Source organism: Cucurbita maxima, unplaced genomic scaffold (assembly GCF_002738345.1).
Source record: "Cucurbita maxima cultivar Rimu unplaced genomic scaffold, Cmax_1.0 Cma_Scf00001, whole genome shotgun sequence".
Classification (NCBI taxonomy): Eukaryota; Viridiplantae; Streptophyta; class Magnoliopsida; order Cucurbitales; family Cucurbitaceae; genus Cucurbita; species Cucurbita maxima.
The window spans coordinates 2810356-2829406 of NW_019272017.1; the positions used below are offsets into that span (position 1 = coordinate 2810356).

At 37.6% G+C, this 19051-nt stretch overlaps 3 protein-coding genes and 1 long non-coding RNA gene across 5 annotated transcripts; 2 read left to right on the forward strand and 2 right to left on the reverse strand.

Moving 5' to 3' along the window:
- Window positions 1-3761: 3761 nt before the first annotated feature.
- LOC111479814 (UDP-glycosyltransferase 79B6-like) lies at window positions 3762-5657 on the forward strand. Its single transcript, XM_023124685.1, has 2 exons — window positions 3762-4428; window positions 4746-5657. The coding sequence occupies exons 1-2, from the start codon at window positions 3834-3836 to the stop codon at window positions 5558-5560; spliced, it is 1410 nt and encodes a 469-aa protein (XP_022980453.1). The 5' UTR covers window positions 3762-3833; the 3' UTR covers window positions 5561-5657.
- A 638-nt stretch (window positions 5658-6295) lies between these two features.
- On the forward strand, window positions 6296-8877 carry LOC111486064. Its single transcript, XM_023133070.1, has 4 exons — window positions 6296-6444; window positions 7777-7987; window positions 8214-8239; window positions 8318-8877. Exons 1-4 carry the CDS (start codon window positions 6296-6298, stop codon window positions 8544-8546), a joined length of 615 nt encoding a protein of 204 aa, XP_022988838.1. The 3' UTR covers window positions 8547-8877.
- Window positions 8878-10022: 1145 nt separating this feature from the next.
- On the reverse strand, window positions 10023-12602 carry LOC111478932 (eukaryotic translation initiation factor 5B-like). 2 transcript variants are annotated; one of them, XM_023123414.1, is made up of 2 exons: window positions 10936-12602; window positions 10023-10899 (listed from the first exon to the last, which is right to left on the reverse strand). In XM_023123414.1, exons 1-2 carry the CDS (start codon window positions 12488-12490, stop codon window positions 10154-10156), a joined length of 2301 nt encoding a protein of 766 aa, XP_022979182.1. In that variant the 5' UTR covers window positions 12491-12602; the 3' UTR covers window positions 10023-10153. The 2 variants fall into 2 exon arrangements, with proteins under 2 accessions (XP_022979182.1, XP_022979181.1); XM_023123413.1 differs by having other exon boundaries at window positions 10023-12602.
- A 3497-nt stretch (window positions 12603-16099) lies between these two features.
- Window positions 16100-18797, reverse strand: LOC111482254. Its single transcript, XR_002718173.1, has 2 exons — window positions 18608-18797; window positions 16100-16461 (listed from the first exon to the last, which is right to left on the reverse strand). It is a non-coding gene; the product is annotated as an uncharacterized LOC111482254 (long non-coding RNA).
- Window positions 18798-19051: the final 254 nt, after the last annotated feature.

The following is a 19051-nucleotide window of genomic DNA, read 5'->3' on the forward strand; positions in this document are numbered from 1 at the left end:
TGCCCTATGGGTCAGCTCGAGCCAAGGTGGGTTTTTGAGCTTCTTGGCCAAATATTCCGTTTATTTGAGCCCTATATAAATTTAATGTCGATGTGGTGCTTGTCACACACACTTTAATACTCGAGGCATCGATGTAAAAATGTAACAAGCTTTTAGGTTCAGAGATGGAGGAAAACTATTTATACAAGGGTTGACCCTCGATTTCCCCCTAAAGACTCGTTGAGGTGTGAATTTGCAAAGTGCATGCCCTATGGGTCAGCTCGAGCCAAGGTGGGTTTTTGAGCTTCTTGGCCAAATATTCCGTTTATTTGAGCCCTATATAAATTAAATTGATTAAATTTAATTTTTTTAATCATGTCACATACCTTCTGAGGATTAATTCCATCTTTCACAATGTGTTGAACAGGAAAATTCAATTTTTCAATTTAGTTTTAATAAATTTGAAAATTATCACATATCAATAATTATTGGGTTATCCTCTCTATAAATTTTAAAAACATAATTTTTTTCGTATGAAAATTACTATTATAAATTAATAAAATTAGATAATAATTACATAAAGTTAAAAGTTTAAGATTTATTAAATTAGTTAATTAATTAATGTTAAATTACAAAACTCGTCCCTATATTTTTTAAAAAATTAAATTTTTTTTGTTTATATATTTTGATAAAATTTTAATTTTTAAGAAAATATTGACCAAATTTGAAAAACTATTTTTTAATTAAAAAAAAATTAGAAACACGCGCCAAGAAGCCCACGGCCCACTGGCTCAGTCTCTCTGTATATGAGAAATTTCATTATGAAGTTCTCTTTCTGAGAGGGAAAATATCACAGAAATATGAATGCAAATGTTGAAGCTCGACCTTTAATTTTCATGGCGACTCGGGGAGATTTTACGAGAGCAGCCGGAAAGCTCTCTAAACGATTTCTAGGGTTTGTTTTCTAGATAGATCCGTATTGGTTATCAATTGGTGAGTTCCTTTCCCTAATGCTTTGTGTTAATGTTTGAATGCCCCCGTATTTGGTTCGTTGGAATGCTAATTGGATGAAGTTGAGGATTCTTTGAGTTTTGCTCGACCGAATAGGTTTAGGACGTTGTTTGTGTTGTCGATTCTATTTGTGATTTTTGTCGTGCGATGTCCTCCGGATCTGTTTCTTCGTCATTGAAGCAGAGTGGTAATCGATCGAGAAAGAGTGTAGTCATCGAGGCTCTTTTTTCCAGTAGATTCTCCCTTGAGGTTTAATTCTGAATTTCTTTCTTTTTTTTTTTGGAAATCTTTCTCCTACACTCATTGAAGGAGGAAGATATACAAATATGGTGCAGAGAAATCAAAATGGGTATTAGTCGATCTTATTAAGAGTATTGATGATGCTGAACGGTTGAAATTATTAATACTCTTCAATGTCTGTTAGCTTTAGCTTCTTAAGATGGTTACATGTATGTAATTATTAAAACTTGAATGGCCTTTATTTTTAATAAACTCGTACAGTTTATCCTGCTTCAGCTTCTATAGTTGTAATTTTGTTACTTTTGAGGACTAGGAGTTGCTCAGAGAACATGGGATTTGGTGATTGGAAAAGTATTTTTTCGGTGTAACTGCTTGTTGAGTGAGTTTATTAAGATGTAGCGACTGGTTTATATCAGCATAATCCTGTTGACTTGTGGTATCTGTGACCCAATGAGTGATTGCTGTGTAAACTTGATCCTTAAGTATCTGTATTGTTGAACTTGCATCTGATTTGGGCATGAAATGGATAAGTAACGCGACTCATTTTCTTACTCTAAATTAGTGAGGTTGCAAATGGTATCAAAATTAGATATCGGATGGTGTGCTAGTGAGAATGCTGAGCTTCGAAGGCGGGTAGATACCGGGCAGTATGCCAACGAGGATGCTGGGTCTCGAAGGAGGTGGATTGTGAGATCTCACATCGATTGGAGAGAGTAACGAGTGCCAGCAAGGATGCTACGTTCCGAAGAAGGATGTATTGTGAGATCCCACATCGATTGGAGAGGGAACGAGTGCTAGCGATATGCTGGGTCTTGAAGGGGTGGATTGTAAGATCCCGCATAAGTGGAGAGGGGATCGAAGCATTGGAGTGGAAATTTTTCCCTAATAGACGCGTGAACGTTCACTCGTCTCCAAAGCACAAGTGGCATCTCGACTAACTCTGCACTGGTATGTTCTTTTCAATGCTGCACTAATTGTCTAAACATCCTCAATGGTTTGACAAAAAATATTCTTCGGAATGAATTTGGATCAAATCGGAATAACGGGACTGTGGAGGATCTTCAAATTTATTGTCTTTTGGGATGTAATTTTTAGAGGAATTGTACAGTATGAATTCCTTTGATTGAGCTGTCTTCAACGTTCTGAGCCTCAATTAAAAGTTATAGGACCCCTTTGTTTTGGTGTTGGATTATTTAGAACACTGGTTGGTGAAAGGTACTAGGTCTTCTTCAATACTCTACGAGCTATGACTCAATTCAGATGTGACACCTTACCAAAAATGAATATGACAGCATGGACATGAGGACATGTCATATGAACATGACTTGATCGTAGTGTGTCTAGTTGGCTAGAACATGGAGACTAGGGGTGGAGGCTAAACTAAAAAACTCGATCAAATTGCTCAATTCAGGTTTAGTTCAGTCCAGCTAGTTGTATATTTTTGAAGTCGACTACAATTGGTCGCCTTTGGTTTGGGCGTGTTCGCTTATCGTTTCAATTAAGTTGACCACGAGCTAGTACATCCCTGCCTCGAAGTTGGATTGAGCTATCTTCATAGTCCGTAAAAGAACTTTAGATTTGATTCCAACCCCTCTATAATCTTCTAATCAACATTTTTATTTTACATGTTTTTGTTAGTTCAAAAGCAAAGATGCGGCCACCACCACCCAAGGATGAATGAAAGCAGAGAACTATGATACGAGATCACTTTGCTAAATATATGATTGTAGTGAAGATAAACCTAAAGTCAAATGTAATTACTGTGTCACTATGTACGCATGTCATACAAATAAGAACGGGACAAAGACAATGAAGTTTCATATCCGGAATTGTTGAAATAAGTCTTGTTGATATTACGAGAATGTTCGATGTGCAACTTTTAGTGTAGAGAATGCTACGAGACATCTGGTTATTGGGAAAACGTTAGGTGTGCAACTTTTAACATAAAGAAGGATACGAGATGTTTGGGGTGAATGGATCGTTTCAGGAAGTTTGTAGAGGGGACCATCACTTTATTGGAATCTAAATTTGTTCTCCTTCTCCAACAACAATTGCTAATGAAATTTTACCTATGAATGTCACTCAGACAATTTTGAAAGCACTTTTTGTTATTTTGTCATTATTCCATGAACCTTACCTTAATTAGAGTGTTGGGCTAATAAAAACATGTTTGCTATAATTCACTCAACCTATATTATTATTTTTGTTTTAAATTACTATATGTTTATTTATCATGTCAAACGATCATATGCTTTCAATAATTATTGATGTTATCCAAATCAAATGGTTTGTGGTAAAAAAAGATTGCTCTAGATTTTGATGATGACATCTCACGTGATACATTTATGATGCATGCCCCACCTAATCAATATGTCCCACCTAACGTTGTGTGTAATAGCCCAAGTTTGAGGTCATCACTACTAAATATTATTCGCCTTAACGTGTATGGTAGTTAGTCTCACGATTTTAAAACAGTTTATAGGGACTTAATTTATAATTTAATCCAAAAAAAACTATGTTTACTGTTGTAGGACCACGTGCAAGTTGTTGCATATATATTTCCCTTGCAATTCCACAAATCACAAACGGCAAGAACCAACAAAATGGCAGAAACCCAATTATCAAAGCTCCATATTGCCATGTTCCCGTGGTTTGCCGCCGGCCACATGACTCCATTTCTTCATATCTCCAACGAGCTCGCCGCTAGAGGCCATAAAATCACCTTCCTTATGCCCTCCAAAGCGCTCCCTCTTTTACAAAATCTAAATCTTCACCCAAATCTCATCTCCTTCCATTTTTTGACGGTTCCCCATGTCTCCGGCCTCCCTCCGGCGACGGAAACCGCCTCTGATATACCCATTTCTCTTACCCCCTTGCTGGCCTCTGCTTTCGACATGACTCGGCCGCAGGTGGCGGAGATCCTCTGTTCTGCCTGCCCTGATGTTGTTTTCTATGATTTTGCGTATTGGGTCCCTGAAATCGCTGCGCCGCTGCGGATCAAATCGGTTAGTTTTACTGTTGTCAGTGCTGCGTCGATTGCTGTTATTGCTTATCCGGGAAGAAGGGTGACCGTTGATGACCCGATTACGGAGGAGGAGCTTAGGAAGCCGCCGCCTGGTTATCCGTCGTCCACCGTCGTCCTCCGTGGCTGCCGTGAAGTGCGGTCGCTCCTCTTCTTGTCCATGCCGTTCGGCGAAGGTATTTGTTCCTAATTTTTAATGGGGAAAATTATATACCCTTGATCTTTGATTAAATTTAGTTTTAGTTTAATTGGACTTCCCTTTCTGATAGAACTCTCTATTATCTATGCATTTTTTCACCCCACAATTTCCACAGATCTCTTAACCTCATTCGTCTCCCGCTCAAATTACGATCCAACATGAGCCAATAATTTATTAGAGCGTTTATATTCATCCACTTTCACTTTAGATTAACACGTGTGATAATACTATGCTGAAATTGATTGTTATATTAAATTATTAACTAATATAAAAATCATCTATTCATATTTTCAGGAGGTATAACGTTTCACGAGAGACTAATGACATCATATAGAAATAGTAACGCAATAGCAATACGAACATGCGAAGAAATCGAAGGCAATTTCTGCAGCTACTTAGCAAAGCAATTCCAAAAGAAGCTATTACTAACCGGGCCACTCATGGCAGCACCAAACAAGACGACGACGACACCAACAACATCGTGTTTAGACGAAAAATGGGAGAAATGGCTCGACCAATTCGAACCAAAAACAGTAATTTTCTGTGCATTTGGAAGTCAATTAACCTTAGAAAAGGACCAACTCCAAGAACTTGTGTTGGGAATAGAACAAACTAGGCTGCCATTTTTGGTAGCTCTAAAGCCACCAACAGGATCAAACTCCATTGAAGAAGCACTACCAGAAGGATTCGAAGAAAGGGTGAGAGAAAGAGGAGCCGTTTATGGCGGTTGGGTTCAGCAGCCATTGATTCTAAACCACCCATCGGTTGGTTGCTTTGTGAGCCATTGTGGGTTCGGTTCGATGTGGGAGTCATTGATGAGTGAGCCTCAAATTGTGCTGATTCCGAGCCTTGGCGACCAAATATTGAACGCAAGGCTGCTGGCTCAAGAGCTCCAAGTGGGCGTGGAAGTGAAGAGGGAAGAGGATGGGAAGTTCACAAGCCAAAGTGTGAGGGAAGCCATTGAGTCAGTGATGCTTGTGGAAGCAGCCGGCGTTGGTGAAATGGTCAAGAAAAACCATCAAAAATGGAACCACGTTTTGACTAACCCTGGCTTCATGGATGCTTATATTCACCATTTTGTTAATGATTTGCAAAATGGTTGGACCTAGATAACACCCGCACCCATTGGGCTCGGATCGGAGTGTCGAGATGTCTGGATTTGTATAGTTTCGAGTTCATGGCGACCTAAGTTTTAGAGTTTTTTTAGCTCTTTTTATTTTTATTTTTTATTTTAATGAGTTTCTTATTTATTTATTATTATTCTATTTACTAGATTATAGATTATATATAATATATATATGAGAAATTTGTATCTAATTTTTAAATTGATATTTTTTTTAAGAAAGAGCTGAGTTTTAAAAAATATGACTAAATTAATAAAAACTTTTTTAAAAAAGAAATTTTTAAATAAATAAATAAAAATAGATTTATGAATTTTTTTTAGACTAAATATAATTTTTTTTATTTTTTATTTATTAATTTATCGAAAAAAAAAATGTTTAGGAAAATGAAGTGGATGGTAGTGGATGGATAGGTTGGGGGTAAATGATGAGATCTTTGGGAATCCCATCTCTCCATAGTTGCAGGCTCCCAAACCCATCAAATTCCAGGCGCCATATCCATTAACCTTCCTCAAATGTTGCACACCCTCAACCTTCTCTCCTCCTCCAATTTCCCCCTCTCTCTCTCTCTAACTCACAATCTCCTTCTCTCTCCTCCGCCCTTCTCCTCTCTCCACCGACCCATTACCTCCCCCTCTGTTCCTCCCCTCCGAACTCACCAATGCTTCTGCTTACCCCAATTCTCTGAACTCTCCGACGCCGCCACCTCTTTTCCCGATGACGATGGCCCAATTGAACTCCCATCCACCATTTTTGCTACCACTGATGACCCTTCTTCTATCCAAGTCGCTACCAGTGTTCTCCTTACTGGGGCTATCTCCGTCTTCCTCTTTCGCTCCCTTCGCCGCCGTGCCAAGCGGGTCAAAGAGCTGGTACCCTTTACTGCATTTCTTTTTTTAAGTTTTGACTCTTTGGAATACACGTTTTGTGATTGTTTTAGTCTAGGAATGAATTGGGGTTCTGCTGCTTTCTTATTCCTTTGCCTCATTTTTTTGCACGCCATGTGTTTGAAGAAAGTCTTCACTATAGGGTTCAACTCGGTATCAAATTTGTTATAATGTAATTGGGGTCTTATGTATTCTTAGTCTAGTGCCGAGTAGAGTAGTTATATGAAAAAGTAAAATTCATTTGAAGTGGTGGCTGGCCATGGCTACCTAGATATAGGAGCTGTTTGTTCATTCTGCAGTGTCTTCCGGCCTCTTTTTTTCTCCCTCAAGGAAGTCATATCAGTTACGAAAGGAGCTGAAATATTGGATGGGGGACAATTGATTATGGTAGCTGTGAGATCCCACTTCCTTAGAGAGGGAAACGGAACATTTTTTTATAAGGGTGTGGAAACCTCTCCCTGGCAAACATGTTTCCAAACCGTGAGGTTGACGGCTATTCGTAACGGGCCAAAACGGACAGTATCTATTAGTGGTGAGCTTGGGCTGTTACAAATGGTATTAAAACTAGGCACCGAACGGTATGCTAGCGAGGACGTTGGGCTCTGTCTGCAAGGGGTAGATTTTGAGATCCTACATCGGTCGGAAGGGGGAACGAAATATTTTTTATAAGGGTGTGAAAACCTGTCCCTAACAAACACGTTTCCAAAATGTAAGGTTGACGGCGATTCATAACGGGCCAAAGCGAACAATATCTGCTAGCGGTGAGTTTGGGTTGTTACAAATGGCTAGACACGGAGCGGTGCGCCTGCGAGAATGCTGAGTCCCAAAGAGGGGTGAATTGTGAGATCTCACATCAGTTGGAGAAGGAAATAAAACATTTTTTTTACAAAGGTGTGGAAACCTCTCCATGTCAAACACGTTTTAAAACCGTGAGGTTGACGACAATACGTAACGGACTAAAGCGGAAAATATCTACTAGCGATGGACTTAGATTATTGCATCAGTGATTCACTAATTTTATGGACTGTTCATATCTTCCTGCCTCTTTTTTTCCCTCAAGGAAGTCATATCAGTTACGAAGAAGCTGAAAATATTGGATGGGGGGCAATTAATTATGGTAGTGATGTACTAATTTTATGGACTGTTCATGCCTCAATGTTGGAACATCTTTGAAGGATATATTTAGATTCTGGAATCAGAGAATGTTTGAACGTAACATACAAGCAATGAACTTAATGGTTCCTTGAATTGATTTCTTTTGTTACCATGTAACAATTGAAAGTTCTATGACTTTATGTGCCCATTTTAGAAATTCAGGTCTGCTGGAGTTAAGAAGTCTCTAAAGGAGGAAGCAATGGAGAGCCTGAAAGCAATTAGTACAGGTCCAATTCAATCAAAGTCTAAACCTTCACCTGTACAAGCATTCTTGGGAGCTATAGCAGCCGGTGTTATTGCATTGATCTTATATAAGTTCACCACTACCATTGAAGCTGCTCTGAACCGACAGACTGTGTCCGATAACTTCTCGGTACGCTCTCGTGGTTACTTCATCCTTATATATGTTTTGATTATTTCATTGTCTTTCTCATCTGGACAGCTAATGGTAATATGATTTGAGCTGGAAATAGTTCAACAAGTGTTGCTTGTTTTTCACTAAGAGAACTGTTGGATTAATATCTTGTAACTTGTATTAACAAACAAGAAAATTTGAAACCTTTGTGGATTGATGTTCTGCTGGTTTTCTCTTCTTTTAGGTTCGACAACTGACGATAACGATAAGGTAACTTCCTCGCCTTGTTTTAACATATCTTGCAGTTAGATGAAACACTAGAGTCCGATTCTTATCTCGTATTTGCAGAACTATCGTGAACGGAATATGCTACCTCGCGACATTTGTTTTCGGAATCAATGCTGTTGGGTTATTCCTTTACTCTGGTCAGTTGGCATTAAACTCTGTCATGGAAGAAGGTTCAGAAGATAAAGAACTTGCAACTAAAGGTGATAAGCAAGTTAGCTCGCCGAACTCAACCGTTGAAACAACCCTCGATGGCACCGAATCAAGCAGCAGCAAAGATGATCAAAGTTGAAGTAACTTGCAGTGATGGAAGAGAATCCGCATGGGTAAGATTTTGGCTGTTTTGGTTGCCATTTGTGAATGCTATCTGCTTTGATTGATAGTGCATTTTTAGTATCATCTTCTTCATTTTGGGTAGCTCTCTGTCATCTGTGATTATTATTATATGGGTATATACACACAGAAAATATAGTCTATGATTAGGCAGCAATCTGCACAATATATTAATGCTCTGCTGACACAAAACTATGGATGAACAATGTATTTTATAAGTCTAGATTTATATAGCTCGAAATGCCTCGTGTTTAGGATTTGGACAAGAACATGGAAACTAGATTTAGCAACTGATGACCTCCCGACTTTCCTTTGCATCCCCCTACTACATGATCACGTTATCTACTTTAGTTAAAGTATTTCTAAGAGAGGACTATCTTCATAGGTCAACACGAGTTTATTCAACATTCACTCACATTCTTCCTAACAAAATTTCTAGGTTGCTTAAAAAAGGTGGACCTTGTTAGTATAAGTAGTCAACTTTTTGTTCTTTTAAGCATTTCTTAACCATCATATCCCTCGGATTGCCTTCATTTGAAAATGATCTTGGTTTATTTATACATCACTACTTTATCCAAAGTCGAGACCACTAGTAAGATTGTAGTTGCACCAAATATGAAAAATTGACCCATATTTTAAAAGTTTTAGTTTTGAACTCGGGAAAGAACCAATTTGACCATCATACTTGGTCAAACCTGACACAAAAATTCCATTGATGGCACCTCTCATTAGAATCTTTTTCTTGAAATTCATGGGGCTTTCTCTTCTTTTGTTTGAGCTTTTTCAGAAGGAACCATGAAAAAGTAAAGGAAAACAAAAAGTGAGAGCAATCAAATTCCAAGGCAGTGAGATATATTTGTTTGATTTGTTTGGGTGTTTATGCTTTGTTTGTGGACACTTTTCCTTAAGAACACAACAGCCATTGTTTTTCACAAGTTTTGCAAATCTTGTGAAAAAGGGCGTGTTTGAATTAACTTTGTTAATGATTACGAACGACCAAGAGAGTTTTTTTTTTCTTTTTTTTTTTTAATCACTTTTAAGACAAAGGCGAATTTAGGTAGGATCTGGGTTAGTCGAGAACCCCTCAACTTAGAAAATTATATTTGTGTTTGTGTATCTAGTATTTTGGTTTTGATACCCAAAATGATTTATGTTTAAATTGATCTTAATTAGTTGTATTATGTTCAAATGGATCGTACTATTGTTAGTACCACTATCTTGGACATATTTTAACAATTTTATACGATTGTTTGATTCAACGACATTTTATTGTTAAGTGGCTCGTGATCATCTCATTTTGAGAGTAATTATGAGACATGATCAAATTGACTCGGGTTTAATTATATTAATAAATAAAATCAAGTTTCCATTACCAAATAATTCTTTAAAGCAATTTTCCATTATAATAAATTTGAGGGGGAAAAGGGAAGAAATAGAGATATCAAAACCTAAAATAACAAATACTTTTTTCTAGGAAAATACAAATTACTACCTCCACACTATTTTTACACACTTCTACTCTTTTTTCTTTTTTCTTTTTTTAAACCTTGGTGAGGGGTGAAATGGTCAAAATCCAACTCCAGCCGCGCCGATGCCGAACGTAGCCGGGCGATGCGGCTCAAGATTGCGGTCTTTGCAAAAGCCAGTGTCTGGCGCTAGCTTAGCTGACGACCTCATCGGCTCCGATTTGCACCTCGTCAGAACGAACGGTTCGTACCCTCCCTTTGCCCTCTCTAGCTTCTGTTCTATCATCGCCGCCGCCGCCGCCGCTGCCGGAAATGAACACGACCACCTTCCCGGCTGTATCGCCACCTGCGTCTGCGTGTGTTTCCCCGCCGTCTTTATCTCTCGCTTCTTCGGTGCCGGCGGCGGAGCCGCCTTCTTCTCCCTCGTTGGAACGCATCTTATGAAGTCTGTGCTGCAAACCCATGTCTCCTTTGATACCTCCATTGATAGCTTTGGCTCGTACATCATTAACAGCAAGCAATCTGGAAGGACAGAGGCTTCTGGTTTCGTTTGTGTTTGCGTTTCTCTCTCCGGCTCCGGCGGCGGAGTTTCTCGCTCCTTTGACTGGTCCTCCTCCTCTAGACCCATTTCGTCGTCGTTTTGGATGTGGGGTCCGATTCCTTCATCCATCGCTGTCGCCGTCGTCCCTTTTAGTTCTTCGGTTGACCTACCTCTGTTTTCTTCTTCTTCTTCTTCTTCTTCTTCCCAATTCCCATCAACTGCAGTTTCCACTGATAATGGTGGTGATGTCGGATTTTCGCCATTTTCACTTTTTTCTTCTTCCTCAAGTTCTTTCATCTGTTCTTTGTGTTCTTCGTGTTCTTCGTGTTCTTCGTGTTCTTCTGTTTCGAAGTCTTGTTCGTTTCCATGGGATGGCTTGAATTCGTCTCCTTCAGCCGATTCCAGCTTCTCAGCATCTTGAACCATTTCAGGTTCGCATCGGGTTGAAATCGGAATCGAAAATGCCATTGTTTCTTCTAACTTCTGTTGTTGATTATCTTGATCGATTCTGTGTTCTTGTTCTTTGTCTTCCTCTGCTTCTTCTTCTTGATCCTGATGATTAGTAACAGTAATATCTAATTTCTGCACATCGATTTCGTTTTCTGTGGCCATTTCTATGGATTCTTCGCCATTAACTTCTTCCTCTTTCTCCTCCTGTAAAACCAAATTAGCTTCTTCTTCTTCTTCGGCATCAGATACAGATTCTTCAATCATTTCTTCCTCGTTTTTAAGCTTCGAATTTAGCTCTACTTTTGTTTCTTCTTCCTCTTCCTTGATTAAAGTTACACTCAAAGGCACAAGTACAGGCAGTGGCGCACCTTTTTTGGCTTCGTTTTGATTACTGTTCTCTTCATCGTCTTCTTCCTCTTCTTCTTCCAATTTTGGCACAGGAGATTCACAGAATCGTTTCGCCAGTTCCGCCATTTTCACCGGATCAGATCTGCACCTCATTAGCAACAAAGCATTCTTCGGCGGAATGCAAATGCTGATCCTCGATTCCTCTTCCTGCACAACTTCTTTCTCCTCTTTGAAATCTAATCCCTCGAAAACATGGCGTCTCTGGCTTCCGTTATCCTTCTCCGTTCGAGATTCTTCGTCTCCGACCACTAGTTCGATCTCCCGTCCTCTTCCGTCGTTATCCTGCACCGCTACCAACCACCGCGCAAACACCGTCCCACAAGAACTCTCGCTTTCCGACGACCTCTCCGTCGTCTTCGATTCCTTATTATTCTCCCTATTGCTCGAACACGACGAATGGCACGGCAAGAAGCAGTTGAGTTCAGCACCGAAAGCCCTAAGCGCCTCGCAAATCGTGAAAGGCAAATGCACCCACCGCTGGTTCCGATGCGACAGACACTCCTGCTGGAAACCGTTTCCGCCATTACTGTTCTGACGAAGAAGATGGTGATTATGATGCGACGACTGATTCATGAAGTCATTACCATTCATCTGTGATTGAACTTGAACACTCTCCGATTTCCGAAAACTAGCCTCCGAATTACTCCTCCGCTTCAGCGATCTAGCCCTCATCTTCTTCCCCTGCTTCTTCGTCTTAACCCTAACCTGTCCAATGCAAGTAACCTTGGGCGACGACGGCTCAGGATTCTCAAACCCACAACCTCTCTTCTTCCCGCCAGTCGGAAACATAGGCGAGGCCTGACCACCCTTGAGACTTCCGCTGGATTTAAGGCGGCGGCTGAGGGAAGTGGAGAGGGAAATCTGAGCAGGTTCACGAGGTCGGCCAGGGCTGAGAATGGACTTGGAAGAGATCTTCATGGAGGAAGAAGAAGAAGAAGAAGAAGAGATGCGAGAAGTAAAGCAGATAAAGAGCTCGCTGGAGGCGGAGGCGGAGGCAGTGGAACTCGTAGTGTTACGAAAATGGCGGTCAGAATCCATGAAAATGGAGATTCTCACCAGTGAAGAGCAGCCATGGCCATGGAGGAGCTCTGATTTTTTTTTGGTTTGAAACAGTATGATTGAATGGAGAAGAAGAAGATAGGTTTTGTTGTGTTCTTTTTTTTTTTTTTTAAATAAATAAAATATTTTTTAAAAAAATAATTTTATTTTCTCTAATTTACTTCGAATATTTATTTTACAAAAAGAATCTTGCAAATTACTCTTTTATCACATGAAAATTACACGTGGCCAGATAATAGAGATATGGATTAAGAGAAAACTAATTAAATTAAAAAGCAATATCAATTTTCAGACGTGGGTGTCCCTTTCTTGCTCTTAAGCAAAACGACAAAGTGGCAGAGTAGTAAATATTTTGAAGTTTGTGGGTTCTATTTGGGAGTGGGATCACATGGGAGCTGAGAGCGAAAACAGAGAAGCACCTCTAAACCGCACGTGACGTCGTAGTGCACTGCATGAGAATGATGACTGAGGCTTACTAGTTACCACGCGCGTATTGGAGCGCGTGACCATCATCACCCATGGTTTCAATGCTGTTTTTAAGGGAAAAAAGTGGAAATGTATTTAATTTATTACTTCTTTTTAGATTCTTTTTCCTTGTTTTTTTTTTTATTATTTAAATGAAAAGAAAAATACAATTTTTATTCTTAAAACTTTCACTATTATATTTTTAAAAAATAGATTAAAAAGAAGATAATATTTTATTAGTATGATGTCTTTGGTCTGATTTCAAAAACATGACAGTAAACACTTAACTATGTTCGTGTGCCTAAATAACATAGTTGTGACAATCTATAATTCACTTATCGAACAAATGATGCGCTACAATAAAGAGGAGCAGACATGGATAAACAAGATTGGTCGAGAAAAAATATAAACAAATGACTAGTAGTCCCTCGATCAGGGGCTTTGTGGTCATTTGAATTCTTAATCGTCTTAATTTATTTTTCAAATTTATACCACAATTGAAAGGATTTTTTTTTTTAATTTAATAATTGAAACTGAACATTGAAAAAAAAAATATAAATATGTATATTTAGAATAAACAATACAAAAAATAAAAAAAGAGATTGGTTAGGAGTCACGCGCGGTGAAAGACAGTGGCGGGAAACTGAAAAGCATCATTGGCAAAAGGCAGAGTCCCACGCATTACATGGAGAAGCGCGCATAGCAGCGCGTGGGACAGAAAAACGATGGCCCTGAGCTCTGATTCGGTGTGCCCACTCACACAATTATTTATATTTTTTTTTCCTCTCTCTAAATAATATAAATTAATTACAATTCCCTCCATTTTTTTAGACTACCAACGGTAACATTAACTTATTTAATTGGTTTATTGAAACCCTAATTCAATCATTGAATTGTTGGACATGATTCTAAGATGTTCAAATAAATATTTATTTTTTAAATTAAAATTAAAATCTTATTCCTTTTAATATATATATATATATATATATATATATATATTCCACCCTTTTTCTACCAATTTAGATAACTATGTATCTAAAAAAATTTGTGAACATTATAGCAATGAATACAATTAATGTGTTTGTTGACCTAAAGAGAACGAAAATTAAACCCATTCAAAATTTAAATAAAAGGGTCAATTTTGAATTCCTTTGATTTGGAGTAAGCCCAATAAATGATTCGATCATGGTATGATATTGATGTCTCGTGGCTTTGACCTATGAACAAACCTGAAAACCCTTCTCATTAACGAGTATCATATTTTTCTTTTAATTCAACGATTGTAGAAATGAAAAGTCGATGATAATTGATGTCTTATCCACTGAGTTATGTTCAAACTCACAATGTATATCAAACTGGTAGGATTGAATGCCTTATTTTGTAGGTTAAAAGAGGAGACTCCAACTCACATGGTCATATCACCACGTCAACATAAATTAAGGATGGGCCAAGCTGGCCCAATTTCAATTTATTTATTTTTTTGTTAAATATAAAAAGAATTTTAAAGTGAAATAATAATTATGATAAAATAATAAGAGAGAGAGAGAGAAAAAAAAGGAGTTTTTGGTTTGACCAAACATTATACAACTTTCCAGAACAGAAGCTGACAAAACTACCATCAAAAGCAGTTAATAAAGCCAATAATTTGAGGCCAAAATGCAATTAGGGCTTTTTAAAAGACCCATTTTTTAAATTCAATTTAATTTATTATTATTATTATTATTATTAATTTGGACTAATATTCTAATAAATTACAAAATCAAGCAACATATATGCTTCTAATCATTAGTGTTTCAAGAGATTAAGGCATTTTTAATAAAATTACAATAATTAAATGTTATTAAATTTCCAAAAATAGGATATTATAAGATAAATATAATGTTTTGTATTGGCATTTATAATTTTTTTAAATAAAAATAAATAATTGAATTTTTATTCTTAAAGAATCTCGTTGTCTGGTTGTCCATTGTTTTTTTTTTCATTATATGTCCACTATATATTTTATTAAATTAATTAATATTTGTGTAACATGCATGTCACATTATTATTTAATTACTTAAAATCATAGTAAAAGTTAATGGATTTAATAAATTATATTATGAAGCAATAAATGGTTTAATTTCTATAAAAAAAATGAATAAAAATATAATCCGTATTTTATAATATAATCTTATCTTTAAAAATAGAGTGAGATAAAGACATAAAGGAGACAAAGATTGAGACTTACAAAACATCCCACTTTATCATCACCTCATAAATCTAAATAATAACGGGAAAAATAATGTGTTCGAGAATTATTAGTATTTATTGACGCAATAACTATAAAAATTAGTCGTTTAATTTAAGTCAATTCGAGCATAACTCAACAGATAAAATATTAATTTTCATTCTAAATGTCGATAATGGTTCGATCTCCCTCTTCCAAAATAGGATTCTAATGGTCGATAATGGTTCAATCTCCCATCTCCAGAATAAGATTCTAAAGGTCGATAGTGGTTTGATCCTCCACCTTCACTATAGGATTTTAAACGTTGATAGTGGTTTGATCTCTCACCTCCAAAGTAGGACTCTCAAGGTGGAAAATTGTTCGATCCTTCATCTCAAATAAGATTTTAACGGTTGATAATGGTTCGATCCCCCACCTCCATAATAGGATTCTAAAGGTCAAAACTGGCTCGATCCTCCACCTCCAAAATGGGATTCTAAAGGTCGATAATGGTTCAATCTCCCATCTCCAGAATAGGATTCTAAAGGTCGATAGCAGTTTGATCCTCTGACCTTCACAATAGGATTGTAAACGTCGATATGGTTTGATCTCTCACCTCCAAAATAGGACTCTAAAGGTGGATAATCGTTCGATCTTTCACCTCAAATAGGATTTTAAAAGTCGATAATAGTTCGATCCCTCACCTCCATAATAGGATTCTAAAGGCCAAAAATGGCTCAATCCTCCACCTCCAGAATAGGATTCTAAAGGTCAATAATGGTTCGATCTCCCACATACATAATAGGATTTTAAAGGTCTACCGTGGTTAGTTAGCCCACCTCGGAAATAAGATTCTAAAATTAAACAAAATATAAAAGCTAGTTGAGGTTGGGGTTTTTTTCATTTTTTTCTTTTTGTTTTTGAGGCTTGGGTTGTTTGGATTTTGAAAGTGATATTTAACCATTAAAATTGATGGGTCTTAATGAGAGAGCACAACAAAACATGGTAGGATCAGAGTGGACCATGATAGGACCAAAGATATCATCTTGGTCCCTGCTTGGTCCCTGCTTGGTCCCTGCTCTATCCTTCAATCATGGGATCTTGCACAAATTCAGAGAACTCCAAACAGATGATTCAATTCCAAACTTCAAGTTTTTTCAGCAGATTATGGTTAAGTATCCTAGCTTAACATAATAAGTGAGCCAAAAATCAAGCATACCTGAACTATATCAATCGAGCTCGCATGCGACGCCTCCTGGTCTCGTTAAACCCTCAGAATCTGCACTCATCCATGTCCATCAATACTCGAAAACAACAGAAACAACCCAAAATCGATCGCAATATTTGTTCTATATTCTAATACTCTGATTCGCCTTGAAGCAATGAATGGCACTGTTTAAGATAATTTAGGAGAGGTGAAAAAATGTGCATAAACAGACAAATGAAGTTCCCAAAAGAGGTGAATAAAGTGGCATCATGTGCAGATGTACTAACAGAAAAAGATTTTCTAGTCAAAGGGATTAAACTAGACAAGACCCTTTTGCTAGATTTGTTTCTTATTAGACATAGTAATGTCATTAGCCGGTTGATATTTTTGGACGGAAGGTCTTACCGTCCAGGACCACCACTAACAAATATTGTCTGTTTTGACCCGTTATATATTGTCATTAGTCTCACAGTTTTAAAACGCAGTTTCCACACCCTTATAAGGAACTTCGTTCTCCTCTCCAACTAATGTGGTATCTCACAATTCACCCCCTTTGGAGCCAGAGTCCTCGCTATTACATCGCCTGGTGTCTGACTCTGATACCATTTGTGACAGCCCAATACCACCGCTAGTAGATATTGTCTGCCTCACGATTTTAAAATACGTCTACTAGGGAGAGGTTTCCACACCCTTATAAGCAATGGTCCCATCTCCAACCCATATGGGATCTCACATACGAACAAATTGTTTGTTGACAAGAACAAATTCAAAGAAAATCCTCTATAATTATTTCAAGTTTTGAATCAAGTGCCTATAGAAAAGGTAGGCTGCATCACTTGGTAGCAAAGCAAAGCAATGTTCTTGACTATGGCTAATTGAGTGCCAACCAACAAAGGTAGCAAAGCCTTAATGACAATATGGCAAAAACAAGCCTCGTGATACTATGCTTGATATCAATCAGTGAATAATAAACTTCTAGGGACTACCAGAAAGGTTCACCTCTACACAAGAAAAAACTGAGAAAATCCACCAAACTTTGATCTCAATCCACCAAACTTGATTCCCAGAAAGAAGAACATGACCAAAATCTTTACCATCCATCCATTGTAAAGAAAGAATCTGACTGTTTTGTGGGATGAAAACGTTCAAGAAAAGTTCTAAGGGAAGTGAGGAACACTGTCATCACTCCTTCAACTTGGTTTATCCCATAACTTCATACAATCACTGGTTAGCTTCTTAATTTTGACATAGTGATTTGAACATCTAACTCAGTTTATAACTCTGCTAGCTCCAAAAACAACTTTCAAGTTAACAAGGAATACGCCCTTAAGAAGATTCGTAACATTTTTAAGTCTCTAGAGTTACATCTGAACTTATCAAACAAATTTGCCCGAATAAAAGTTGAAGAAGAAACAAGGATAACTAGAACTTCCCGTATAATTGCTCAAGCCCACTGCTAGTAGATACTGTCCTTTCGGCCTTCCTGTCAAGGTTTCTTAAAACGCGTATGTTACAGGGAGGTTACCACACTTTTATAAAGAATGTTTCGTTCATCTCCCTAACTGATGTGAGATCTCACAATTCACCCCCCTTCGGGATCTAATGTCCTCGTTGGCACTTGTTTTACTCTTCAATCGATGTGGGATCTCACAATCCACCCACCTTGGGGCTCAATGTCCTCGCTAACACTCGTTTTTCTCTCCAGACGATGTGGGATCTCACATTCAGCCACACGAAAGTTTTCCAGATGCAAAGAATCAAGAGAACAAAAAGAACAGTAAAAAATCTTCAGCAGAAACCATCTAAGTGTTTCAATGATTACAATGATACTGATTTAGCTCTTAATTCAAATTCAATATCAAATAGACAATCAAGATTTCAAAGGAATGCAGTAAACCAACCATATAAAGAAACAAAAACGAGGTTCAAATGGGGTAGTAAGTAAGTTCATATAGCATAATTATCAGATTCAACAATCAACCAGTCAAATTCTTGTGTTTTTCTTCATCTCTTTGAACAAATCTTGAGATACTCATTACTTAACCACAAAAAATAAGCTAAAAAGAAGTCCACCTCAAGTCATATCAAAGCCAGATCGACTACTTCGCCATAAATTACCAACAGTGAAATTAAGAAACAAACACTCATTTACAGCGCTACTAATTTAAGATTACAAGACAGAAAGACGCAAAAAAAGAGTAAGGAAAAGAAATTTCACTCGGAATTCAAGGGAGTTAATGGAAACAGCACGAGCGCGGAGAAGAAGCTCAACATCGGGCCGCAGCTGGAGCACCTGTCCGGACCACCGAAGCGGGGAAGAACCACGGCTGTGCAAGCGGTGGCGATGCTTCTAAACCCAGCAAGGAAAGGCGATCCATGTTGGAATTTAGAGCTACCACATTGCAGCGACGGAGAAATGGGCTTTTATGACAGTTTGCCGCCAAAACGAACTAAAATCTTTTTTTTTTTTTTTTTTTTAATGTTAAATTTCAAATTTATTTTTTAAAAATATTAGTCTCTTAATTTTATATATTATAATTATTTGTTCAATGAAATCATCTGAACACATTCGAAATTTCTAATATATAATTAGACATTTTTTTTTTTATAAAAAAAATTAAGGTAATAATAAATGTCGTATCGAAATATATATTGTTAATGA